The sequence below is a fragment of the Ovis canadensis genome, chromosome 7 (genome assembly GCF_042477335.2).
Source record: "Ovis canadensis isolate MfBH-ARS-UI-01 breed Bighorn chromosome 7, ARS-UI_OviCan_v2, whole genome shotgun sequence".
In the NCBI taxonomy this organism is placed as follows: domain Eukaryota; kingdom Metazoa; phylum Chordata; class Mammalia; order Artiodactyla; family Bovidae; genus Ovis; species Ovis canadensis.
The window spans coordinates 24,185,584-24,209,372 of NC_091251.1; the positions used below are offsets into that span (position 1 = coordinate 24,185,584).

At 38.7% G+C, this 23,789-nt stretch overlaps 1 protein-coding gene across 3 annotated transcripts in view; it reads left to right on the forward strand.

The window, feature by feature from the left end:
* Positions 1 to 22,598, forward strand: part of TXNDC16 (thioredoxin domain containing 16) — a 94,752-nt gene extending 72,154 nt beyond the window's left edge. For 2 of the 3 annotated variants that reach the window (XM_069597606.1, XM_069597605.1), the window contains exons 17-21: positions 3,922 to 4,006; positions 5,602 to 5,740; positions 13,864 to 14,024; positions 17,083 to 17,273; positions 21,760 to 22,598. In XM_069597606.1, the coding sequence (XP_069453707.1) occupies positions 3,922 to 4,006; positions 5,602 to 5,740; positions 13,864 to 14,024; positions 17,083 to 17,273; positions 21,760 to 22,028 (845 nt within the window). In that variant the 3' untranslated portion in view covers positions 22,029 to 22,598. Of the gene's footprint in view, positions 1 to 3,921; positions 4,007 to 5,601; positions 5,741 to 13,863; positions 14,025 to 17,082; positions 17,274 to 19,319; positions 19,481 to 21,759 lie in introns of all 3 variants that reach the window. The other variant, XM_069597607.1, reaches the window with a different exon arrangement.
* Positions 22,599 to 23,789: the final 1,191 nt, after the last annotated feature.

Genomic DNA, 23,789 nt, shown 5'->3' on the forward strand with positions numbered 1-23,789 from the left:
ACCTCTCAACAAACTTCAAAAGCATGATGCTGAAGTATTGATACATAAAGGTGGTGTAGTCTGGATATGATGCTTTTTTTACTGGGTTGGTTGCTTCTAAGACTTTTAAGTCAGGTTATTAGTTCCTCTTTTTTGTTTGTTTGTTTTTGTTTGCAAAAACTGTCCTGCAATAGTTGTTGGATTTTCAGCATCTACTGAGAAAACATAAAACAATAAAGGGCTCTTATGAATCCATAAAATTTTTATGTTCATTTTGATTATATTCACAAATGCTAACTAGCAGCATTTGCTGAGCAGTTTTTGTATGAGATACTAATTGTTGTTCATGTAGATTCTAATGGTTTGAAGACTAATGTGAGTCCCATGAAAGCTGAAATGTCTCTTTTATCTGCTGGTGTATTTTTCAGGACCCTCCACTAGAAAGTTACTACTTTTCCCCTTATAGTTAATAAATACCTTGTGGGAATAGAATTTAAAACTCTGTAAATGTCCTGTTTCTCATCTTTTGCATACCGGTTTTAGAATCCACTCACTGCCTGAAAGAGGTATTACTGTGATAGTTGCCAAGTGGGCAATTTCCAATTCCATTATTCCTTCTACCTTTATTAGTTGGCACACTACTCATTTGTTTATCAGTATGGTTACCTGAGTTCTTATTTTATTCAGTGGATTACAATCAGTCGCTATCATTAATTTGCTCAGGTTGTCCTAAGATCCCTTTCATTCTATTATACATTTTTTCCCCCTCATCCCTGGTACCTGTGACCTTTTGATATGTCTCCATTGTTTTTTGAATGTCCTTTTGCCACAAAATGTTCCCAGCCCCATTCCTAGAATCAGCCAGTTCTCCAGGGAATCCAGTTTCTTTTAGTGAGACATTGAATCTAAAAGCTGAGATCTAGGGGTTAGGAATGCTTTTAGTTACTGGGGTGTTCTTGCCTCTTGCTAACAGAGCTAAAATACAGATGAATCTACATATGTGTGTGTATAAATATAACTATGTAATAAAATGTAACAGGGGAAAGAAGCAGTATTGCTAAATTAATGTATTTATTTTATGCAATTGAATATGCTTAAAGTTAAAACAACCATAAGTCACTATTAATATTACATCTCAAGTATATTTATAGCGGTTAAAAAACTTTTTGTTTAGATAACTGATCATTTCCTTATTTTGGGGTTGCCATATATTCTGACATACATGGCAGTTTTCACCAAAGAGGAGAATGTGCCTGGTTTCAAACATTCAAAGGGGAATTTACACTTTGATTTAGTGGAAACGGATATAGATCTGAGGTCTACAGTCTTAAATACTCCCATTCCCCAAGGAACTCTTAGGATTTATGAACAAGTAGACTCATGAAGTGGAGAAGGTGATGGCACCCCACTCCAGTACTCTTGCCTGGAAAATCCCGTGGACAGAGGAGCCTGGTAGGCTGCGGTCCATGGGGTCGCAAAGAGTCAGACACGACTGAGCGACTTCCTTTCACTTTTCACTTTCATGCATTGGAGAAGGAAATGGCAACCCACTCCAGTGTTCTTGCCTGGAGAATCCCAGGGACGGGGGAGCCTGGTGGGCTGCCATCTATGGGGTCACACAGAGTCGGACACGACTGAAGTGACTTAGCAGCAGACTCATGAAGAGCCTTCCAAGAAACATATTCATGAGTTTAGAATCTTATGAAGAGCAAATTATATGGAATGTTAGCATCTTTCCCTGCTGTTTTTTATTTTAAAAAGAAGGCACTAAAACAGGTTCCATTATGTCACTGCTTTAGGTAACAGGCATCAATTACTGATCAGAATTTAGAGAAATTTCTCTTCGAAACGAGAATGTAGGCACTCAGTTCCTTCTCATTGCCTTGTTTCCTTACGTATCTCTTCTAGTTTGGTATAGCACAGGCTAAAGAAAATGTTTTCATGGATTACTCATCTCTCATTAAATTTATGATTATAAATGAGTTCTCAGTGCTGCCTCCAGGTGGATCTTGCCATCCTAGTAAGTGGCTTTACTACAGTGTTTCTCAGTCTTGTGGAAAGCATGCATCATTTTTAGACAATCTGGTGATTACCCAGTGTTAACAGTGTTGGTGCTCACATCATGAATATAGTACTGACTGCTAAGGGACAGATCTTCTGGGTTCAGCATACCCAGACCTCTAGGTGCTTTATGATTCAGTTCTCCCATCATTGTTTTTCTATTTGAACTGCTATGAACATTTCATGCAGCCAGCCGAGGTATCATCTGACGTTCAGTTGGCAAGAATACATCATTTACAAAAGTCCATCTCTGCTCTTTTCTCATTAGTCTATAGCTGTTTAATTCAGACTTGCTTCTGGGTTGTAAGATCCAGAATATGCTATTATTTATGAAAAGATACTCACAAAACCTACAGAGATAATAGTTCTTATTTTGAATATGCATATCATAACAAATGGGACAAGACTAATACACAAATTAATCAAAATTCAAAAGTAATAAAAACACCTTACAGAAAAATACAGGAAATAAAAAAAGAAGATGGAAATCCCTCATAATTGTAGAACCCTAACACAGACACTGTCAGAGGACTAGAATTTCCAGTCTTCTGTCTTTTTCTATGCATATAGGTCCTTCTAGGTTTTGTGGTATAAGGCGTGCATCATTTCACATACCTGCTTGTCTTTCCAGGCTCCATGTAGCACAGTTGTCTCCATTTACCTTGCCTTAGGAGTAGATTATGGAGAAGGCAATGGCACCCCACTCCAGTACTCTTCCCTGGAAAATCCCATGGACTGAGGAGCCTGGTGGTCTGCAGTCCATGGGGTCACTAAGAGTCGGACACGACTGAGCGACTTCACTTTCACTTTTCACTTTCATGCATTGGAGAAGGAAATGGCAACCCACTCCAGTGTTATAGCTTGGAGAATCCCAGGGACGGTGGAGCATGGTGGGCTGCCGTCTATGGGGTCACACAGAGTCGGACACGACTGACGTGACTTAGCAGCAGCAGCAGCAGTAGATTAAAAGGCAACAAATATTTATGTAACAAATCTATGATCAGAACCCTATAAATCTTATAAATTACAGTTGACCCTTGAAGACGAGGGGGTTTGGGTTGCTGACCCCCTGTGCAGTGAAAAATCTCCATGCTGCTGTCTCTGCCTTAAAAACAATGGGTTTGATAAATGATCTACCCAAGGACAGGAAGCTCAGTCAGTTTGGGTAGAATTAGGACTCAAACCCTCCTTCTTTTGGTTCCCCATATTTGTCATCTCTGATTGAGATCTCCCCATCTCCCCATTGTGATCTCCCCATCTCTGAGTTTATGGGGAACATAAACCTTTCCCCACACCTAGTTTAAATGTCTATAAAATGAAAATACAGGTACTCTATTTATTGAAAAAAATTCATGTTTAAGTGGACTTGGGAATTCAAACTCAATGTTGTTCAAGGGTCAACTGTACCTTTAGAGTATATTTATTTTCAGAACATTACATTATGTACATTGTATATGTTGCATTATATTAACATACATTTTAATAATAATCAAATGTCATGATAACACAGGTTTATTTTAGAACCAACAGGGTATGTAAAGTCTGCACTTGTTTAGTCACTCAGTCATGTCCAGCTCTTTGTGACCCCATGGACTGTAGCCCGCCAGGCTTCTCTGTCCATGGACTTCTCCAGGCAAGACTACTGGCATGGGTTGCTATTTCCTTCTCCAGGGAACCTTCCTTCCCCAGGAACTGAACCCACTTCTCCTGCTTTGGCAGGTGGATTCTTTACCACTGAACCACCAGGGAAGCTACAAGGTCTACACTGAAATATATTTATAATTAATAATAAAGCAGCAGCATCTATAAATCTGTTCATCAGTTGAATAGCACATATAACTTTAAAGGTTTCAGATTTTTATCTTGTTTGTATATTTATAGCGAAAGAAGAGTTCACTGAAGCAGGAAGCTACCTAAAAGGATATGTTACCACAGGAATTTATTCCCAAGAAGATGTTTTGAGACTGTAAGTGTATTATAATTTTAGGGAGGAGGAAGTTTGCAAAATAATGTATTACCTGTCTTCACATGATTTTTTTTTTTTAAGGAAAATAGGGCAGCAACATAGCTAAATTTTTAATTTCATCCTGGGAAAATCTGTAAAGCACTATCTGGCTATTTAGAATTTTTACATACTCAAAATTCTTCTTTAGGCTAGAGCCCCCCATGAGGCAACATTGGATTCATAGCACTTCATCTTCCTATAAAATCTTTCCTCTTTGGATTCTGTTACCTGCAGTTTAAATTCTTTGTAGTTATAGTTTTAAGGAATTTTACATCTTGAGTGTCTGGGTTTTGATTTGCCATCAAGGTATGCATAAAAATCAGAGTTTTTACATATTTCTCCCAGAGTTTTAGGTGATGAACTGATAGTTCTACTTACTTTTGTTATTGTAGACATACACTTAAGCAGTGCTTTTTCTAGCCACTTAAGTTGCTTTATTTGTAGAATTTGGGGCTCCTGTAAACTATCAAATATTTCAATTGCTGCAGAATGAATGAACTGAAAATTTAGACGTCACATTCTACACTAATGACTCATCTTCAGATGCACATGGAGTTGTTTGTGTTTCTTACCCTCTGACTATATTATTTCCAATTGTGATTTCTGAGCTTAATTAAATCTTTCATCCTGAACACTGGTGACGCATTTGATAACTGAGCTCCTGTTCTATCCAAGAAATCAGTGACTTCTGAAAAGTGAATACCGAACTCTAGACTTTTAGGGAATATGAGACCTATTCAACTGACACATGGATAATCACCCACTGTCTTCTAGACCAGTAGTTTTCAGAGTATGTTTTGTTTATAACTGACTCATCCACTAAGAGCACCTTCCAGGTAATCTGAAGACTGGGCAGTAGAAAGCTCAGTCTTCAGATTTATACTTTGTTTTAGCATGAATTAAGTTTTTACATAATGTAAATGTTACCATATCACTGGTAATTTCACACAGGCATTTTTTCCTGTTTCGTGATTTTCTTTTAGGTTTAGTTAGCAAAAGTAGTGGTAGGAGAAAGCAGAGTTCAGGTTCTCTTTCAGTGGAGAGAGCTCAGACTCTGTATCTGGAATACCTCAGTGTGAATTCTGTCTCTGCTATTTATCACTCTTTCATCATCTGTAAAATGAGGATTATAGGGCCATTCGGAGGGTTAAATAAAAACATAACTAGGAGCACCTGGTATAGTGCCTGGCAAATATAGGCCTATTCTCATAAATGCCTATCTCCTTGCTCAGCAGTTTGGTGAGCAGTCCAAAAAGTTAAGAACCATTCATTGTGTTCCTAGTCCTGTTTAGACATTTTCTTGATGAGTGAATTGTCTAGAAAAAGAAAAATCTGGCTAGATTAGTATCTGGTGTTTTCTTCTAATCTAGGTTGTCAAGGCTCTTGAATTTGCTCAGATAGCCTCACATAAGAGCTAAGTTCGCCTGGAAATTTTTTTTTTTCTTAGTAGGGCTTCCCATTTGCTGCCTCCATTGTGACTTCTTTGCCTGACTGTTCATGTTTTTGATGACTTGCTGTATTTCGGTTGGGAATTTTAATACTCTGTTTCTCCACAGGTCAAGTAAATATACTGTAACTCTTCCAGCCCTGCTGCTTGCCAGACACAAAGAAGGCAAAATAGAGAGCATTCCATTAGTTAACGTCCATGTGCAAGACATAGTTCAAATAATAACAAATGCATCACTGGAAACATTTGTGAGTATATAATAAGGATGTTTGAAATAAAATCTAGAGCAGTTAAAACTGTGTGTGTTTTAATGCATGGTTTTCCATCTTTTGTTGGCACAGAGCATGATGTTTGGTGAGCTCTAGATTCAGTGGGTTGCTCTGTTTTATTATTCACCCATCATGCATACAGCTTCTTTAATCCACTGCCAAAAGTTTACATGTCTTTGAATTATTTTTCTTGCTGAGATGCTTGTGGCTAATGGCCGGTTGAAGTACTCCATCTGGACTGAAACTTGGCATGAAGCAAGTTTGGATTCCAGAGGGCGGCATGCTAGGCTTCCAGTCCTCGCTTGCCTCCTTGCTGGCTGTATGTAAGCGTCTCTCCACATGCGTAAAATGGTTATTGTAAGGGCTGAACGAGAATGGGTGTTCAGTGCTCTGTGTACAGTGTTTGCTGCTGCTGCTGCTAAGTCGCTTCAGTCGTGTCCGACTCTGTGGGACCCCATAAACGGCAGCCCCTGGTAAACACTCAGCAAATGTTAGCTAGTATTGCTTACACTGTTGTAGAGAAAAATATGTTTTATCAAAGTCCTTTTCTGATGCCTGCCTTGTATAATAGTGGATTTAAAGGCACAACAGATGTAACCTGCATTTCTTGATTTTGATTGTTTTACATTAATATTAAACACAGCTAGAATATTATAAATTGATGCTTTTCTACATTTCTAAAGTGACATGGGAGCAGTATTATCAACTATAAATACTGAATGAATATCCTCTTGTTGTTGTCTTTTGTTCTAAACAATATTACATTTTAGGCTAAAGAATGTGTTCTTTAAGTCATTTTGTGGCCTCAGTACCACTAATTCCCCTTCCCTAATTAAAGTTACAGTTTATAATTAATCAAGTCATTAAAATTTTTAGGATGCGGTTTTCTAAATTATTTATTAAAGTAACATTTTTGTCTTTAATGACTTTATTAAATGACTGTCTCTGTAGCACATCTATAGTGTAATGTTTTTGAAATCTTTATGTTAGCTTTTTTCCCCAGATAATACAGAAAACTATAAAGAGGAAAATTAGAATAAATCATAACTTCTTAACCAAGCTTAAATTTAGGGATATATTTTCCCAAAATATGCTATTGGAGATCAGTGGAGAAATAACTCCAGAAATAATGAAGGGATGGAGTCAAAGCAAAAACAATACCCAGTTGTGCATGTGACTGGTGATAGAAGCAAGATCCAATGCTGTAAAGAGCAATATTGCATAGGAACCTGGAATGTCAGGTCCATGAATTAAGGCAAATTGGAAGTGATCAAACGAGATGGCAAGGATGAACATTGACGTTCTAGGAATCAGCGAACTAAAATGGACTGGAATGGGTGAATTTAACTCAGATGGCCATTATATCTACTATTGCGGGCAGGAATCCCTCAGAAGAAATGGAGTTGCATCATGGTCAACAAGAGAGTCTGAAATGCAGCACTTGGATGCAATCTCAAAAACGACAGAGTGATCTCTGTTTGTCTCCAAGGCAAACCATTCAATATCACAGTTATCCAAGTCTATGCCCCAACCAGTAATGCTGAAGAAACTGAAGTTGAACAGTTTTATGAAGACCTATAAGACCTTTTAGAACTAACACCCAAAAAAGATGTCCTTTTCATTATAGGGGACTGGAATGCAAAAGTAGGAAGTCAAGAAACACCTGGAGTAACAGGCAAATTTGGCCTTGGAATGCGGAATGAAGCAGGGCAAAGACTAATAGAGTTTTGCCAAGAAAATGCACTGGTCAGAGCAAACACCCTCTTCCAACAACACAAGAGAAGACTCTACACATGGACACCACCAGATGGTCAACACTGAAATCAGATTGATTATATTCTCTGCAGCAAAAGATGGAAAAGCTCTATACAGTCAACAAAAAAAAGACCAGGAGCTGACTGTGGCTCAGATCAAGAACTCCTTATTACCAAATTCAGACTCAAATTGAAGAAAGTAGGGAAAACCGCTAGACCATTCAGGTATGACCTAAATCAAATCCCTTATGATTATACAGTGGAAGTGAGAAATAGATTTAAGGGCCTAGATCTGATAGATAGAGTGCCTGATGAACTATGGAATGAGGTTCGTGACATTGTACAGAAGACAGGGATCAAGACCATCCCCAAGAAAAAGAAATGCAAAAAAGCAAAATGGCTGTCTGGGGAGGCCTTACAAATAGCTGTGAAAAGAAGAGAAGCGAAAAGCAAAGGAGAAAAGGAAAGATATAAGCATCTGAATGCAGAGTTCCAGAGAATAGCAAGAAGAGATGAGAAAGCCTTCTTCAACGATCAGTGCAAAGAAATAGAGGAAAAGAACAGAATGGGAAAGACTAGAGATCTCTTCAAGAAAATTAGAGATACCAAGGGAACATTTCATGCAAAGATGAGCTCGATAAAAGACAGAAATGGTCTGGACCTAACAGAAGCAGAAGATATTAAGAAGAGGTGGCAAGAATACACGGAAGAACTGTACAAAAAAGATCTTCACGACCCAGTTAATCATGATGATGTGATCACTAATCTAGAGCCAGACATCCTGGAATGTGAAGTCAAGTGGGCCTTAGAAAGCATCACTATGAACAAAGCTAGTGGAGGTGATGGAATTCCAGTTGAGCTGTTTCAAATCCTGAAAGATGATGCTGTGAAAGTGCTGCATTCAATATGCCAGCAAATTTGGAAAACTCAGCAGTGGCCACAGGACTGGAAAAGGTCAGTTTTCATTCCAATTCCAAAGAAAGGCAATCCAAAAGAATGCTCAAACTACCGCACAATTGCACTCATCTCACATGCTAGTAATGTTCAAAATTCTCCAAGCCAGGCTTCAGCAATATGTGAACCGTGAACTCCCTGATGTTCAAGCTGGTTTTAGAAAAGGCAGAGGAGCCAGAGATCAAATTGCCAAGATCCGCTGGATCATGGAAAAAGCAAAAGAGTTCCAGAAAAGCATCTATTTCTGTTTTATTGACTATGCCAAAGCCTTTGACTGTGTGCATCACAATAAACTGTGGAAAATTCTGAGAGAGATGGGAATACCAGACCACCTAACCTACCTTTGAGAAATCTGTATGCAGGTCAGGAAGCAACAGTTAGAACTGGACATGGAACAACAGACTGGTTCCAAATAGGAAAAGGAGTACGTCAAGGCTGTATATTGTCACCCTGCTTATTTAACTTCTATGCAGAGTACATCATGAGAAACACTGGACTGGAAGAAACACAAACTGGAATCAAGATTGCCGGGAGAAATATCAGTAACCTCAGATATGCAGATGACACCACCCTTATGGCAGAAAGTGAAGAGGAGCTATAAAGCCTCTTGATGAAAGTGAAAGAGGAGAGTGAAAAGTTGGCTTAAAGCTCAACATTCAGAAAACGAAGATCATGGCATCTGGTCCCATCACTTCATGGGAAATAGATGGGGAAACAGTGGAAACAGTGTCAGACTTTATTTTGGGGGGCTCCAAAATCACTGCAGATGGCGACTGCAGCCATGAAATTAAAAGACGCTTACTCCTTGGAGGAAAAGTTATGACCAACCTAGATAGCATATTCAAAAGCAGAGACATTACTTTGCCGACTAAGGTCCATCTAGTCAAGGCTATAGTTTTTCCTGTGGTCATGTATGGATGTGAGAGTTGGACTGTGAAGAAAGCTGAGCGCCGAAGAATTGATGCTTTTGAACTGTGGTGTTGGAGAAGACTCTTGAGAGTCCCCTGGGCTGCAAGGAGATCCAACCAGTGCATTCTGAAGGAGATCAGCCCTGGGATTTCTTTGGAAGGACTGATGCTAAAGCTGAAGCTCCAGTACTTTGGCCACCTCATGCGAAGAGTTGACTCATTGGCAAAGACTCTGATGCTGGGAGGGATTGGGGGCAGGAGGAGAAGGGGACGACTGAGGATGAGATGGCTGGATGGCATCACCAACTTGATGGACGTGAGTCTGAGTGAACTCCGGGAGTTGGTGATGGACAGGGAGGCCTGGCGTACTGCGATTCATGAGCTTGCAAAGAGTCGGACACGACTGAGTGACTGAACTGAACTGAAACGTAAAAAAATTCCATGAGAGCTGTTGTTAAATTTCCTAATACTGCTTTGTGTTAGAGCTTTTAAGTCAAGAGCTGTATACAGCTGTACTGTATCCAGTATACTGTATACTGTATACATACTTTACTGTATACAGTAGCTAGCTAGGAGTAAGCTATCTTCTGGCCTGCCCTTAGGTACTAGAAAGACTCCCTCTGGATAGAAAAGAGCATAGGATGGCCAGATGATAAACATTTTTTATATAACATCAAACTTTAGTTTAATGAACCTGATGACAAATTAGTCCAGGTAAATAATGCTTATAGTTAGTTAAATGTTAGTTGCTCAGCCATGTCCAACTCTTTATGACCTCATGGATTGTATGTAGCCCACCAGGTTCCTCTGTCCATGGGATTTTGCAGGCAAGAATACTGGACTGGGTTGCCATGCCCTCCTCCAGGGGATCTTCCCAACCCAGGGATTGAACCTACATCTCTTATGTCTCCTGATAAGCAGGCAGGTTCTTTACCACTAGCGCCACCTGGGAAGCCCAGAGAATGACATGTATACCATCTATGTAATGGCTCACAAATTCATATGGCCAACACAGACCTTGGGCCTGCCCTCCAGGCTCCTGTATACACTTGTCTACTTGACAGTGTGTCTTGAATATCTTTGAAAGTGAAAGTGGTAGTCACTCAGTTGTGTCTGACTCTTCATAACCCCGCCCCATCCGCCCCCCCCCCCCCCCCCCCCCGCCCCACCAGGCTCCTCTGTAGTTTTTCAGGCTAGAATATTGGAACTCTCCAGGCAAGAACACTGGAGTGGGTAACCATTCCATTCTCCAGGGGATCTTCTCAACCCAGGGATTGAACCTGGGTTTCCTGCATTGAAGGCAGATTCTTTACCATCAGAGTCATCAGGGAAGCCCCAGATCATAGCTAATTACATGCTAATTAACTATGTAGGTATTACAATTAAGCAATAGTATATTTAAGGCTGTCACACATAGAACTATTTGTTGGGTAATATGTTTAGCACTTTTCTCAAATACATTGAGTTCATTTTTGTGCTTTTATTATAAATAAGAATATGGGAACACACATAATTATAGTCTCTTATATACTCAAATAGCCAACAGTCATCTTCCAGTAACCACATCTGATGACCTTTTCTTTTTCTCTGAGTAGCCTCTTGAGTAGCCATCAAAACCCTTGATTGTGCCATTCCTTTTTAAGATTCTCTCTTCTTTTGGCTTTTGCAGTTCCGTCCTCTCCAGGTATACCTTCAGCCGTCTTGCCGCTCTAGAATTACATCTTCAACCAATTTTCCCTCTTTTGCTACATTCATTCTTTGGGAGACTTAGTATCTATACCCATAACTTATATGGGTCATTATACCAGCTGATGAGTCCTAACTTTTGAGTTTCTAACCTTAACTAAACTCGCATAACTCTTAGTCTTTCTTTCTGACGGGAGAGAGCAGTGCCTGCCACTACTGGCCCATCTCTCCACAAATTCATACTCTAGTCAGTCATCTAAAACAGGCCTGACCATGTGACTTGTTTGGTACAAAATCTTCTCAGTATTCCTGGGGGCTAGAAAACCTCTCTAGTCATTTTCCCACATGGTCTTACAGCCATATTTGCTTCTGGCCTGCCTGAGTCTGGGACACTTCACTATCACTGTTCCCCAGATACTCTGTATGCCTAACACCTGTCTGTACTCTCATTCGCCTCTCCGCTCCCTGTATCTGGAATCCACACTCTAGCACACACTTCAGTCTGTCAAGCTCTTTTTCCTTATCCAAGGCCCAGGTCAAATATCACTTCCTAAAATCACCCATGAGCTCCCCTACCTTGTTTTTTAGTTTTAATTTAGAGGCAGTAGGCTTCCTTATTTATGCTCAGTCACTTCAGTCATGTTGGACTCTTCACAACCCTACGGACTGTAGCCCACCAGGCTCCTCTATCCTTGGGATTATCTAGGCAAGAATACTGGAGTGGGTTGCCATGCCCTCCTTCAGGGGAACTTCCCAACCCAGGGATCACTGAGCCACTGGGGTCTTCTTACTGTCATACATTAAAATTTTTTCTTGGATCACAGCAGTTTGCACACTTGTCTCCTCCTCTAAACTATGAACCCTTGAGGGCAGAGTAAGCATCTTACTTCTTTTTGATTCAGTACCCAGCATAAGGGGCTTCCCAGGTGGTGCACTGGTAAAGAATCTGCCTGCCGATGCAGGAGACACGGGTTTGATCCTTGTGTCAGGAAGATCCCCCCTGGCAGTCTGCTCCAGTATTCTTGCCTGGAAAATCCCATGGACAGAGGAGCCTGACAGGCTATGGTCCATGGGATCACAAAGAGTCGGACACAAGCAAGCGACTGAACTCACACACATGCACCCACCCAGCATAAGATCTTAAAATTCTCAATAAATTTTTGAATTGAGCTGTGATGGCTCCATCACACCATATCCATCAAATCTGTTCTGCTGGTTTGATAAGATCTGTCAGTTTTAGGAAGGGCACATAACTCAAGTAGAAGAGAAATGACGATAGTTAACATAAGACAACATGGGGGAGTTTGGAGAAAAGGGGACCTAAGATTTAAATCATGAAAGAGGAAGGTGTGAGAAGAGGATTTTGAGTGGTCAAAGAGAAAGAATTCAAAGGAAAATGAAAACTGGCAGAGGAAAGTGGCTTTGAGAACTAAGTAGGAAGAAGTATGTGCCAGAGTTTGGTGTTTGAGGGTGAATTGGAGGTGGTTGGCACCATAAAAAAATTGTTCGTTTGGATTTCTGGTGTGATCCAGTGAAATGGCATACTGGTAAACAAAATCCCTGGGTGCTGCTGCTGCTAAGTCGCTTCAGTCGTGTCTGACTCTGTGAGACCCCAGAGACGGCAGCCCACCAGGCGCCCCCCGTTCCTGGGATTCTCCAGGCAAGAACACTGGAGTGGGTTGCCATTTCCTTCTCCAGTGCATGAAAGTGAAACGGGAAAGTGAAGTCGCTCAGTCGCGTCTGACTCTTAGCGACCCCATGGACTGCAGCCTACCAGGTTTCTCTGTCCATGGGATTTGCCAAGCAAGAGTACTGGAGTGGAGTGCCATTGCCTTCTCCAATAAAAAAAAAATTGTTCATTTGGATTTCTGGTGTGACCCAGTGAGATGGCTTACTGGTAAACAAAATCCCTGGGTGCTAGTTTCATTTAACTCTTCCTCCTGCTTAGCTGTGTGACTTCAGCAAGTCAACTTCGCATCCTTGGTTTCCTCATCTGTCAGCTGGGGATTTGTTTTCTGATGTAGGAAGATTTAATCCAGCTCACAAGTGTATCCAGAAGATGAATTAATAGATGTGATACTAAAAATGGAAAATGGTAGAAGCCTTTAATACTCTTAAGTCACTGCTGTTTTTAATCCTAAGTATTTTAACTTTATTTCTTACTCTTTTCAATTCTTGTTAATAACAGCCTAAACTGTCTTCTACAAATATATTTTTTTAATGTTCTCTTTTAATAAAAAGAGTAAGATTTATTTCTTACTACTTTTTCTTTATTTTTACCCTCTCCAAAATAAGAGCCCTTAAAATTTGTTTTAGCATATTATTGGATTACTTTAATTATGCTAAAAACTCAATTTTGAAACAAACTAAGATTTATTAATTTTTAAGTAATCACAGATGTTAAAAGATTATATCTTTAAAGCTTAGCTTATATATTTTTTAAAAACTTTTATGCTAGAGGAAAAATACTTGTCATATGTGTGTTGACTAGTTTGATCTAGATTTTAACATAAGAAATTACTAGAAATGCTACATGCTTAAAAACAAGGAGCTCCTTTACTTCCAAATTCTATTAGTAGCTTTATTTTGAAAATAACTAATTCATTATTAAAACAAGATGAGTTTAAATAAAAAACACTCCTGAGATTCATACTTGTTAATCAATATAGTAAAATCTCCACTTAAATGAAAATTTGTTTGAAATACATTTTACAAACTAACATGCAAGAGTGATTTGAACATTTTCTATTTTATGTATTATAATTTCCATTTTTTCTTGATTTGTTTTGTTTTTAAACAGCCAGAGATCACTGTGGAAAATCTTCCCACGTATTTACGACTTCAGAAACCATTACTTATCTTATTTAGTGATGGTGGCATAGATCTTCAGCATGAAAAAACAATACTGAGGCTGGCAAAAAAGAAATACTTGGATTCAGTTACTCCTTGTTGGTTAAATCTGTAGGTATAGTTTTTATTTTTTAATATGTAAAAAGTAAAGAAAGTAATAAATATTATTAAGTTTTCATTAGGGAATGAAACTACCTTTGGAGTTAATGTTATGAAACCACTATATAAGTCGTCATGATATTTTAGTAACTAAACTGCCTCAGATGGTCTGAGATAATCTTGTTTTAGATTGAATTCTCCTTTACAATAATTCTCTTTTTTTTGCTGTTTTTTTCAGCTTTATTCAAGCATAATTGACAAATTTGTGAGATATTTAAAATGTACATTGAGATAATTTTAACAGATGTATGTATGCATTGTGAAAAAACTCTTTCATCTAGTTAACACATCCGTCACCTCATATATTTGTTTTATAAATGTAAATTTGGGGATGGGGTGGAGTGAGAACATTTGAGTTCTGCTCATGTAGCAAATTTCAGTGGTACAGCACAGTATTATCTACTATAGTGACTGTGTTATACATTAAATCCTTAGATCTTATTCATCTTGCAACTGAGAAGTCTGTTTCCTTTCACCAGTCTCACCTTATTTACCCCACCCTGCAGTCCCTGGCAACTTTTCTACTGTTTTTGAGTCTGACTTTTTTTTTTTTTTTTTTAGGATTCCACGTATTAGTGTTACCCTGTGTAGCATTTATTTTTCTCTGTCTATCTCTTTAAGTATCTTCTTATTTTATAGTTTGTAGCCATTTATAGTTTGTAGAGTGCCTGATGAACTATGGACAGAGGTTCGTGACATTGTACAGGAGACAGGGATCAAGACCATCCCCATGGAAAAGAAATGCCAACAAGCAAAATGGCTGTCTGGGGAGGCCTTACAAAGAGCTGTGAAAAGAAGAGAAGCGAAAAGCAAAGGAGAAAAGAAAAGATATAAGCCTCTGAATGCAGAGTTCCAAAGAATCGCAAGGAGAGATAAGAAAGCCTTCCTCAGCGAACAGTGCAAAGAAATAGAGGGAAACAACAGAATGGGAAAGACTAGAGATCTCAAGAAAATTAGAGATACCAAGGGAACATTTCATGCAAAGATGGGCTCGATAAAGGACAGAAATGGTATGGACCTAACAGAAGCAGAAGATATTAAGAAGAGGTGGCAAGAATACACAGAAGAACTATATAAAAAACATCTTCACGACCCAGATAATCACGATGGTGTGATAACTCACCTAGAGCCAGACATCCTGGAATGTGAAGTCAAGTGGGCCTTAGAAAGCATCACTATGAATAAAGCTAGAGGAGGTAATGGAATTCCAGTTGGGCTATTTCAAATCCTGAAAGATGATGCTGTGAAAGTGCTGCACTCAATATGCCAGCAAATTTGGAAAACTCAGCAGTGGCCACAGGACTGGAAAAGGTCAGTTTTCATTCTAATCCCAAAAAAAGGCAATGCCAAAGAATGCTCAAACTACCGCACAATTGCACTCATCTCACATGCTAGTAAAGTAATGCTCAAAATTCTCCAAGCCAGGCTTCAGCAATACGTGAACCGTGAACTTCCTGATGTTCAAGCTGGTTTTAGAAAAGGCAGAGGAACCAGAGATCAAATTGCCAACATCTGCTGGATCATGGAAAAAGCAAGAGAGTTCCAGAAAAACATCTACTTCTGCTTTATTGACTATGCCAAAGCCTTTGACTGTGTGGATCACAATAAACTGTGGAAAATTCTGAAAGAGATGGGAATACCAGACCACCTGACCTGCCTCTTGAGAAACCTGTATGCAGGTCAGGAAGCAACAGAACTGGACATGGAACAACAGACTGGTTCCAAGTAGGAAAAGGAGTATGTCAAGGCTGTATATTGTCACCCTGCTTATTTAACTTCTATGCAGAGTACATCATGAGAAACACTGGACTGGAAGAAGCACAAGCTGGAATCAAGATTGCCGGGAGAAATATCAATAACCTCAGATATGCAGATGACACCACCTTTATGGCAGAAAATGAAGAGGAACTAAAAAGCCTCTTGATGAAAGTGAAAGAGGAGAGTGAAAAGTTGGCTTAAAGCTCAACATTCAGAAAATGAAGATCACAGCATCCGGTCCCATCACTTCATGGGAAGTAGATGGGGAAACAGTAGAAACAGTGTCAGACTTTATTTTGGGGGGCTCCAAAATCACTGCAGATGGCGACTGCAGCCATGAAATTAAAAGACGCTTACTCCTTGGAGGAAAAGTTATGACCAACCTAGATAGCATATTCAAAAGCAGAGACATTACTTTGCCGACTAAGGTCCATCTAGTCAAGGCTATAGTTTTTCCTGTGGTCATGTATGGATGTGAGAATTGGACTGTGTAGAAAGCTGAGTGCCGAAGAATTGATGCTTTTGAACTGTGGTGTTGGAGAAGACTCTTGAGAGTCCCTTGGACTGCAAGGAGATCCAACCAGTCCATTCTGAAGGAGATCAACCCTGGGATTTCTTTGGAAGGACTGATGCTAAAGCTGAAGCTCTAGTCCTTTGGCCACCTCATGCAAAGAGTTGACTCATTGGCAAAGACTCTGATGCTGGGAGGGATTGGGGGCAGGAGGAGAAGGGGACAACAGAGGATGAGATGGCTGGATGGCATCACCAACTCGATGGACGTGAGTCTGAGTGAACTCCGGGAGTTGGTGATGGACAGGGAGTCCTGGCATGCTGCAATTCGTGGGGTCGCAAAGAGTCGGACACAACTGAGCGACTGAACTGACTGGGCCATTTAATTTTGAGCTGACATGATCAGATACTTGACTATACTCTGAAAGGAATATATATTGATTATAGCAGAACAAAATTGATGAGCTTGTGGACTATGTCTGTTTATTTTATTAAAACTCTCATGCTGCCTTTTTTCTCCTAAGAGATACACAGTACATACCTCATGTTAAAAGAAACGTTTTACGACTCTGATTACTAGTAATGTAGTTATAGACCTCTTGATTTTTAGGACTTATTTCCATAAAATAAACTTCCTGGTATGGTGCTGTATTTAAAGGTTAATGTTTTACAAACAGTTGTTCTTGTTATTTTGCTATAGAAAGAAATATTCATTAACATGTTCAGTTGCTCTCTTTTCTAGGAAGACGACGCCAGTGGGGAGAGGAGTCTTACAGGCATATTTTGGTACCCTGCCTCCCCTTCCTCTTCTTGTTGTGGTGAATCTGCATTCAGGTGGCCACGTGTTTGCATTTCCTTCAGACCAGGCTGTCACTAAACAGAACCTTTTATTGTGGCTGAAGAAATTAGAAGCAGGACTAGAAAGTCCTATCAGTAAGTTTCCTGTTTTAATGTGTACAATTTTACATTTTGTTTCATGGATTTTTAAACTTGAATTATAGCTGATGAATGCCAGAATGAATTGAATTGTAATGTTTGTAAATATTCTAAATATTAATATGCTGACAGCATTGTCCATACAGTCTGCTCTATGGTAGATTTTCTTACCCACAGAAAATGAGTGCTGTTATATTAAATTTAATAATAGCTAAACATTTATTGAATGCTCTGTAGGTAACATACACAAAGTTACATGCTTCACATGTATTATCTCCTGTATTCTCACAGGAGTCATAGGACATACCTGTAGAGGAGCTAAATAGCTAGTTCACAGTCATATAATTAACCAGTAAATGAGGAAACTTGGATTTCAACATGGCTCTGTTGTACTCCAGAGCCAGAATTTTGGACCACAAGAAAATAGATCTTGGCCCAGAATTCACAGTGCTGGTTTTGTGACATGCCATGAAAGTGAAAGTGTAGTCGTTCAGTGGTATCCAACTCTTTGCAACCCCATGGACTGTAGCCCACCAGGCTCCTCTGTCTGTGGGATTCTCTAGGCAAGAATACTGGAGTGGATTGCCATTCTCTTCTCCAGGGGATCTTCCCGACCCAGGGATCAAACCTGGGTCTCTTGCATTGCAGGCAGATGCTTCACCGTCTGAGCCACAAGGGAAGCCCAAGACATGGCATGCCATAGTTGCTATTTTTGTAAAACCTCTGTGGGTTTGTACTTGTGGCATAGATGTGTTTGTTAGTTTATGTACAGTTGTGGCAACAATCCTGTTGCTGTAATATAGTTAACATGTAATAACCTAGATCATCAGTCTGTTGAGGAAATAGTGATGTTATGAAGTTTCCTAAGGCCCTTATAAGGGTTTTGTTATTGGAAACCAAATGAACTATTTTGTAACAACATTTTGATGCTGTTTATGACTGAGTTCTGAAATGAGTTTGTGTATGTGTGTATGTGAACACGTGTGAATACATGTGTATATGCACACACACAATTCTGGTATATAAACTCCAATTCAGTGTTATGCTGTCTCTCAGCTTGCATTTTGTGAATCTATCACTATGTATGTTTATGTATATTTAATCATATTCTTGAATTTATTTGTCAATCGTTGCAACATACTTGTTCTTCCCAGGAGGTCTATCCATTTCATTTTTGTTACATTAGGCAGTTTTAACTAAATTCTTATGTCTAAATAGTCTATAGATATTTGGATATTGAAATACAATTCACATACCATAAAGTACACTCTTTTAAAGTGTACAATGCAATGTGTTTTGGGTTTTTTTGTTGTTGTTGTTACATTCGCAAGATTGTACCATTCACAACCATTACCACTACTGAATTTTAGAACATTTTCATCACCCCCAAAAGAAACCCTGTAGCCATTCACAGTCACTCTCCATTCTCCCCTCTTTTCATTCCCTAACCACTGGTTTATCTTCTGTCTTTCTGGATTTGTCTAGTCTAGACCGTTCATATAAAAGGAGCCATACAACATGTGGCCTTTCGTGTCTGGCTTCTTTCACTCAGTGTAGGCTTTTAAGGATCATCAGTGTTGTAGCATGAATCAGTGGTTCATTCCTTTTTGTGGATGAATAATATTCCATTGGATGGCTATATCCCATTTTGTTTTTCCATTCATCAGTTGATGTACATTTATACTGTCTCCATTTCTTGCTATTATAAATAATGCTGCTATGAACATTCATGCACATGTTTTTCTATCAACTGTACAGATGTCTTATGCCAGTTACCCCACTGTCTTGAATACAATATCTTAGAAATAGGTTTTCAAATTGGTAAATTTGATTCCTCCAACCTTGTTCTTTGTATGCAAGATTATTTTGGCTATTCTGGGTCCTCTTGGACGGTATTTTTAAGTCTTAGTTTTCTGAGACGGTGTCTTAGTTTTAGCATTTACAAATGTAAAAAAGTAACTAAATTTGACTATTTGGTTTGTCATAATCTGAAAGAAGCCTTTCTGTGGTTGTTATCACTCATTGATGGCCTCTTCATTCTAGCCACACAGCAGAGGGGACCTTTCAGGTGCAGCTCTTGGACTCTTCAGATAAGCTGCATTCTCTGTCTGCATTGCTGTTTTATAGAAGCTTCTGAGTGCTGTCATTGTGCAGTTGCTGTGACACAGAGGCCTCATGGACTCTGACTACATCAGATAGGATATGTAAGTCAGGCCAGAGTACCTCTCCACTGAATAGCTTTTAAAAAGGTCATGTGATATTCAGAGACAAACCTGAACTTCTGACCCAGCCTCCTTGACTACTGTGTGGTTTTTTTCCCCTTGTTTCCTCCCGATAGTCCCTACTCTATGTTACAGTTATTTCAAAAATTAAAATGAAGTATGCAGAGACATACGTTTAAAGTGTGAAACCTACAGTATTTACTATTCTTCGTATAGAGATCCTTTCCTACAAGGGGCCTCCTTAGGGGCTTTGATTTCTCAACTCAAACCATTACCAAGGATCAGAATTATTCTTCTTAGTTTCCTGAGAGACTAGTATTTCTTCCATTGCAATGATGGTGGTGCCTCTGGTTTCCATCATTTCTTTGTATCACTGCTCCTGATCTTAAGTTATTCCTGCAGCCTCTGCAGCAGGGAAGAAGCCAAGGTCCACACAGGAGCTTTCTGTCTGGCGGCCCATCTTCCGTGCTGCCAGGACCTGCTCTCACTACATCCTGGGAGGCAGGTCTGAGACACGAATGTTGCAGCTACCCTTAGGAGAGCCCACGTCTGTAACACCGTGCCACTGGTCTCCACCTCACCTTGCTTGCTGCACATCTTCATTTCTGTGAAATTGTGACCACTGGCTGTTCTTATTTGACATTTGCCCTTAATTTTGGTCAAGTTCTCTGACCTTTCTAGGACTTGGTTTTCTCATATATAAAGTTGGGATAATAATTTTACTTACCTCATGAGGCTGTAAGGATTAAATACATAATTCCTGATATATAGTAAAGCCTCAATCAATGTTAGTCATTATTATTATTATCAGCATTAATTTGATAAGTGTCTTTCTTGCCCATATGTGAGGAGAGTACAGTTTTATTTAAGATCTTCGTAGAGTTCCTGAGGAAATAATGAGCAGAATTAGAATGTGCAGTTTCAGGCATTTTGTCATTGTCTCAGACCACTCGGCTGCAGAGCTTACCATGAAAATAAATATTGCTGAATCTTTGCTGTGCTTTAAATTGGACTTCTCTTAAAGATACTCCATCTGCATATTGCAAAGGACAGTTATGTTTCTTCTTACCCATTCATTATATTCAAGAAGCTATTCTATCCGTTTGTCACTATTGACACTGACAGTAGACTATATCTGAGTCTGTTATCTGGGCAACACTGTAATTTGAAACATCAATTATAGGGGTAACTTAAATGTAATACCTTGCTGATGTACCACGGATTTCATATACTTGAGCCTGAGTGAAGAAATCATATCAATGAGTATAGATATACATATGTACTGATGCAGGTTTTTGTTTGTGTTTTAATCCTAAATTAGAGTTTGTATGAATGTCCTAAGCTTTTATTTGATTAATGAGAGATGCTTGGGTTTTTACTTTATGAGCTTTACTTTCTTTTCATATAAAAGTATATAGATTCTTTCATTGGAATTTAATTTTTAAATGTTTCGTTTGCACCTTTCCTTATGTAATTTCTCAAGTAGTATTTTGAATAGGCATCTAAACTCTGAAATTGTGTGAAATCTGTTTACTAAATGGAGTAAAGCTAGTCTATTTATCCCATATATATGTTATCAGCTTAAATCCTTTTTCTTCTTTTAATGACCAATATTTTAAAATAATGTTAAGACTCACTGCCATGAAGCCCTCCTAAGTGCTTCTAATCACTGCCTGTTTATAGTACAGTTGATTCCATAGCAATCTTCCAAAACAGAAAGTGCTTTAAAATATAAGAAATATTTTGCTAAATTTTATATATATATATATGTGGTCCAAAACTGTTCTAAATGTAAATGTACATATAAATTTACATGTATTAAAATATATGGTCCAAAATTTTTATCTGGAATGATCGATAGTTACAGTACTTTGGGGATAAAGACAGAGGTAGGGAGGGAAGCAAGAGACTTCTTCATTTTAACTTGTCCCTGGCTGTAGGTAATCTCATTACACATATTGCTATTTTTTAACCCTCAGTATGGGTTAACAGGCAGCGAGATTATGGACCTTTATGTTTTTTACCTATTAATACCTATCTTTATAGCACAGCCTATAAATGAAAATGTCTAGTACTGACAAATGTATCAAGTTTCTTGGACAATGATGATAATAAAATGCAGCTTTCCCATAGATAAAGAAAACTGATAAGGCCTTCACTCCTATAAATATATTTTTCAAAATAAAACATTTTCTAGTATATTCATGTGATGAGGTTTTATATCTGCTCCTCTTTAACCCTTGATCCTACCTTCCTTGCAGAAGTTTTACCTGCTGAGGAATGGAAGCCTCCTCTGCCTGCTTATGATTTTCTGAGTATGATGGATGCGGCAGCATCTGAGCATCTTGCTCAGAAAGTTCCCGAGTGTATAAAAGAAACTGACGTGCATGAAAGTGATAAAGAACAGCCTGACGATAAATCTGCCACCACAGAGGAATCAATTGGAACATTGAAAATGAAGCATTCGAGCAGAAGTATTTGGTTTGAAGAAACCAAAAAACCGCTCAGGCATGATAATCAAGAATTATGATTCTCAAAAGTGAGCTAATTTTATAGGGCTGTGAAAAGCTTCCCAAAGTCTTTTTGGCTTATCTGATAGACTTGAGAATTTATTTCACTAAAAATACTGAGTCATTTCAAGTTTCTAGATCAGGGCTGTTCAATGAAATATGTGCAATATATGTAATTTAGAATTTTCTGTAGCCACATTAATATAAAACCGAGCAGGTGAAATTAATTTTATTTCACCCAATTTAAGCATACCACCCCAAAATAGTTAACATAAAAATTGTGAGTTATTTTACATTCTTTTTTTGTATCAAGTCTTCAAAATCCAGTGCATAGTTTACGCTTACTACACATCTCACTTCAGAGTAGCTACATTTCAAGTGCTCAGCAGCCACGTATGGCTGGTGACACCGCTGAAGCCATACATATTCATGTACCCATTCTCCCCCAAACTGATTCCCATCCAGTCTGCCACACAGTTTTGAGCAGAGTTCCCCGTGCTGTACAGTTGGTCTTTCTTGGTTATTTATTTTAAATATAGCAGTGTGTACGTGTCCATCCTAAACTCCCTAACAACCGTAAGTTCATTCTCTAAGTCTGAGTCTCTTTCTATAAAACCAGTGTTTCTTAATCAGGGGAGAGTTTTGCCCCCAGGGGGACATTTGGTAATGTCAAGAGGCATTTTAGATCATCATTACTAGGGGCATTACTGGCATATAGTGGGGCTAAGTAGAAGCCAGGGATGCTGATAAGCATCTTAAAATGCATTGGATAGCTCCTCCCGCCCCAAAGAAAGAATTATCCTGCCCAAATGTCAATAAGCCCAAGTTGGAGTTAAACTAATCTGTGGCAAACTGTTAGATTCCCTTATATTTTTAAAGTAATGAAATAACCCTAAAAAGAATGCAGAGTAAGATATATATAATATATATTATATATGTTATATAATGATTCTCATATATAATAATATATATTACATACAATATATATATAAAATTCTCATATATATACAGTTGCCCCTTAGACCAACCCAGATTTGAACTGTGCCGTTCTATTTACATGTAGATTTCTTTCACTGAATACTTTCTACAGTACTATCGCATCCGTGGTTGATTGACTCTGCAGATGTGGAACCATGGATATGGAGGGCTAACTGTAAAAAAGCTGTTTGTTCAGGGGTTGGCTCCCCTAAACCCCACATTATTCAAGGGTCAACTGTATATTTCATTGTAACATAGATCATTTGTTCCTCCCAGCACCCTTCGTAGATGTTTTTCTTATGACATGTAATCTGTATTATTTCAGTTCATTCTCATTTGTTTTTTATTTCTTACATGGGAGATATGAGAGTGAACTCCAAATATAGCTTGTATTAGCAAAATGTCACCAGCCTAATCATTAACTGCAAGCACATAAAAACTTGAAGTCAATTAGTCGTTGTGCCATAGCCAGAAATTTTGACAGTTATTAATATGTGTTTTTAATAATTTTAAATAAAGTATCTGGATTTCAGGCTACCTTTGAAAGTTTCCTGTGGCCTCTATCATGCTGTCTGTTGGACCACTTTCCCTGTATCAGTTGGATTTCTTTGGTTGCAAGCAACAGAAATTTAGCTTTGATTAACTTAAGCAAAGTAAGAATATTGGTAATTCATAGAGTTAAGCTATGCTTTGAAAAAATACAAACAAAAGCTGTTTGGGGATCTGTATAGCAGGAACTAACCAGCTGAGTAAGTTTTCTGTCTCTCTCTCCAGCTGTTTTCCTGTCTTTCATGTCTCAGGGA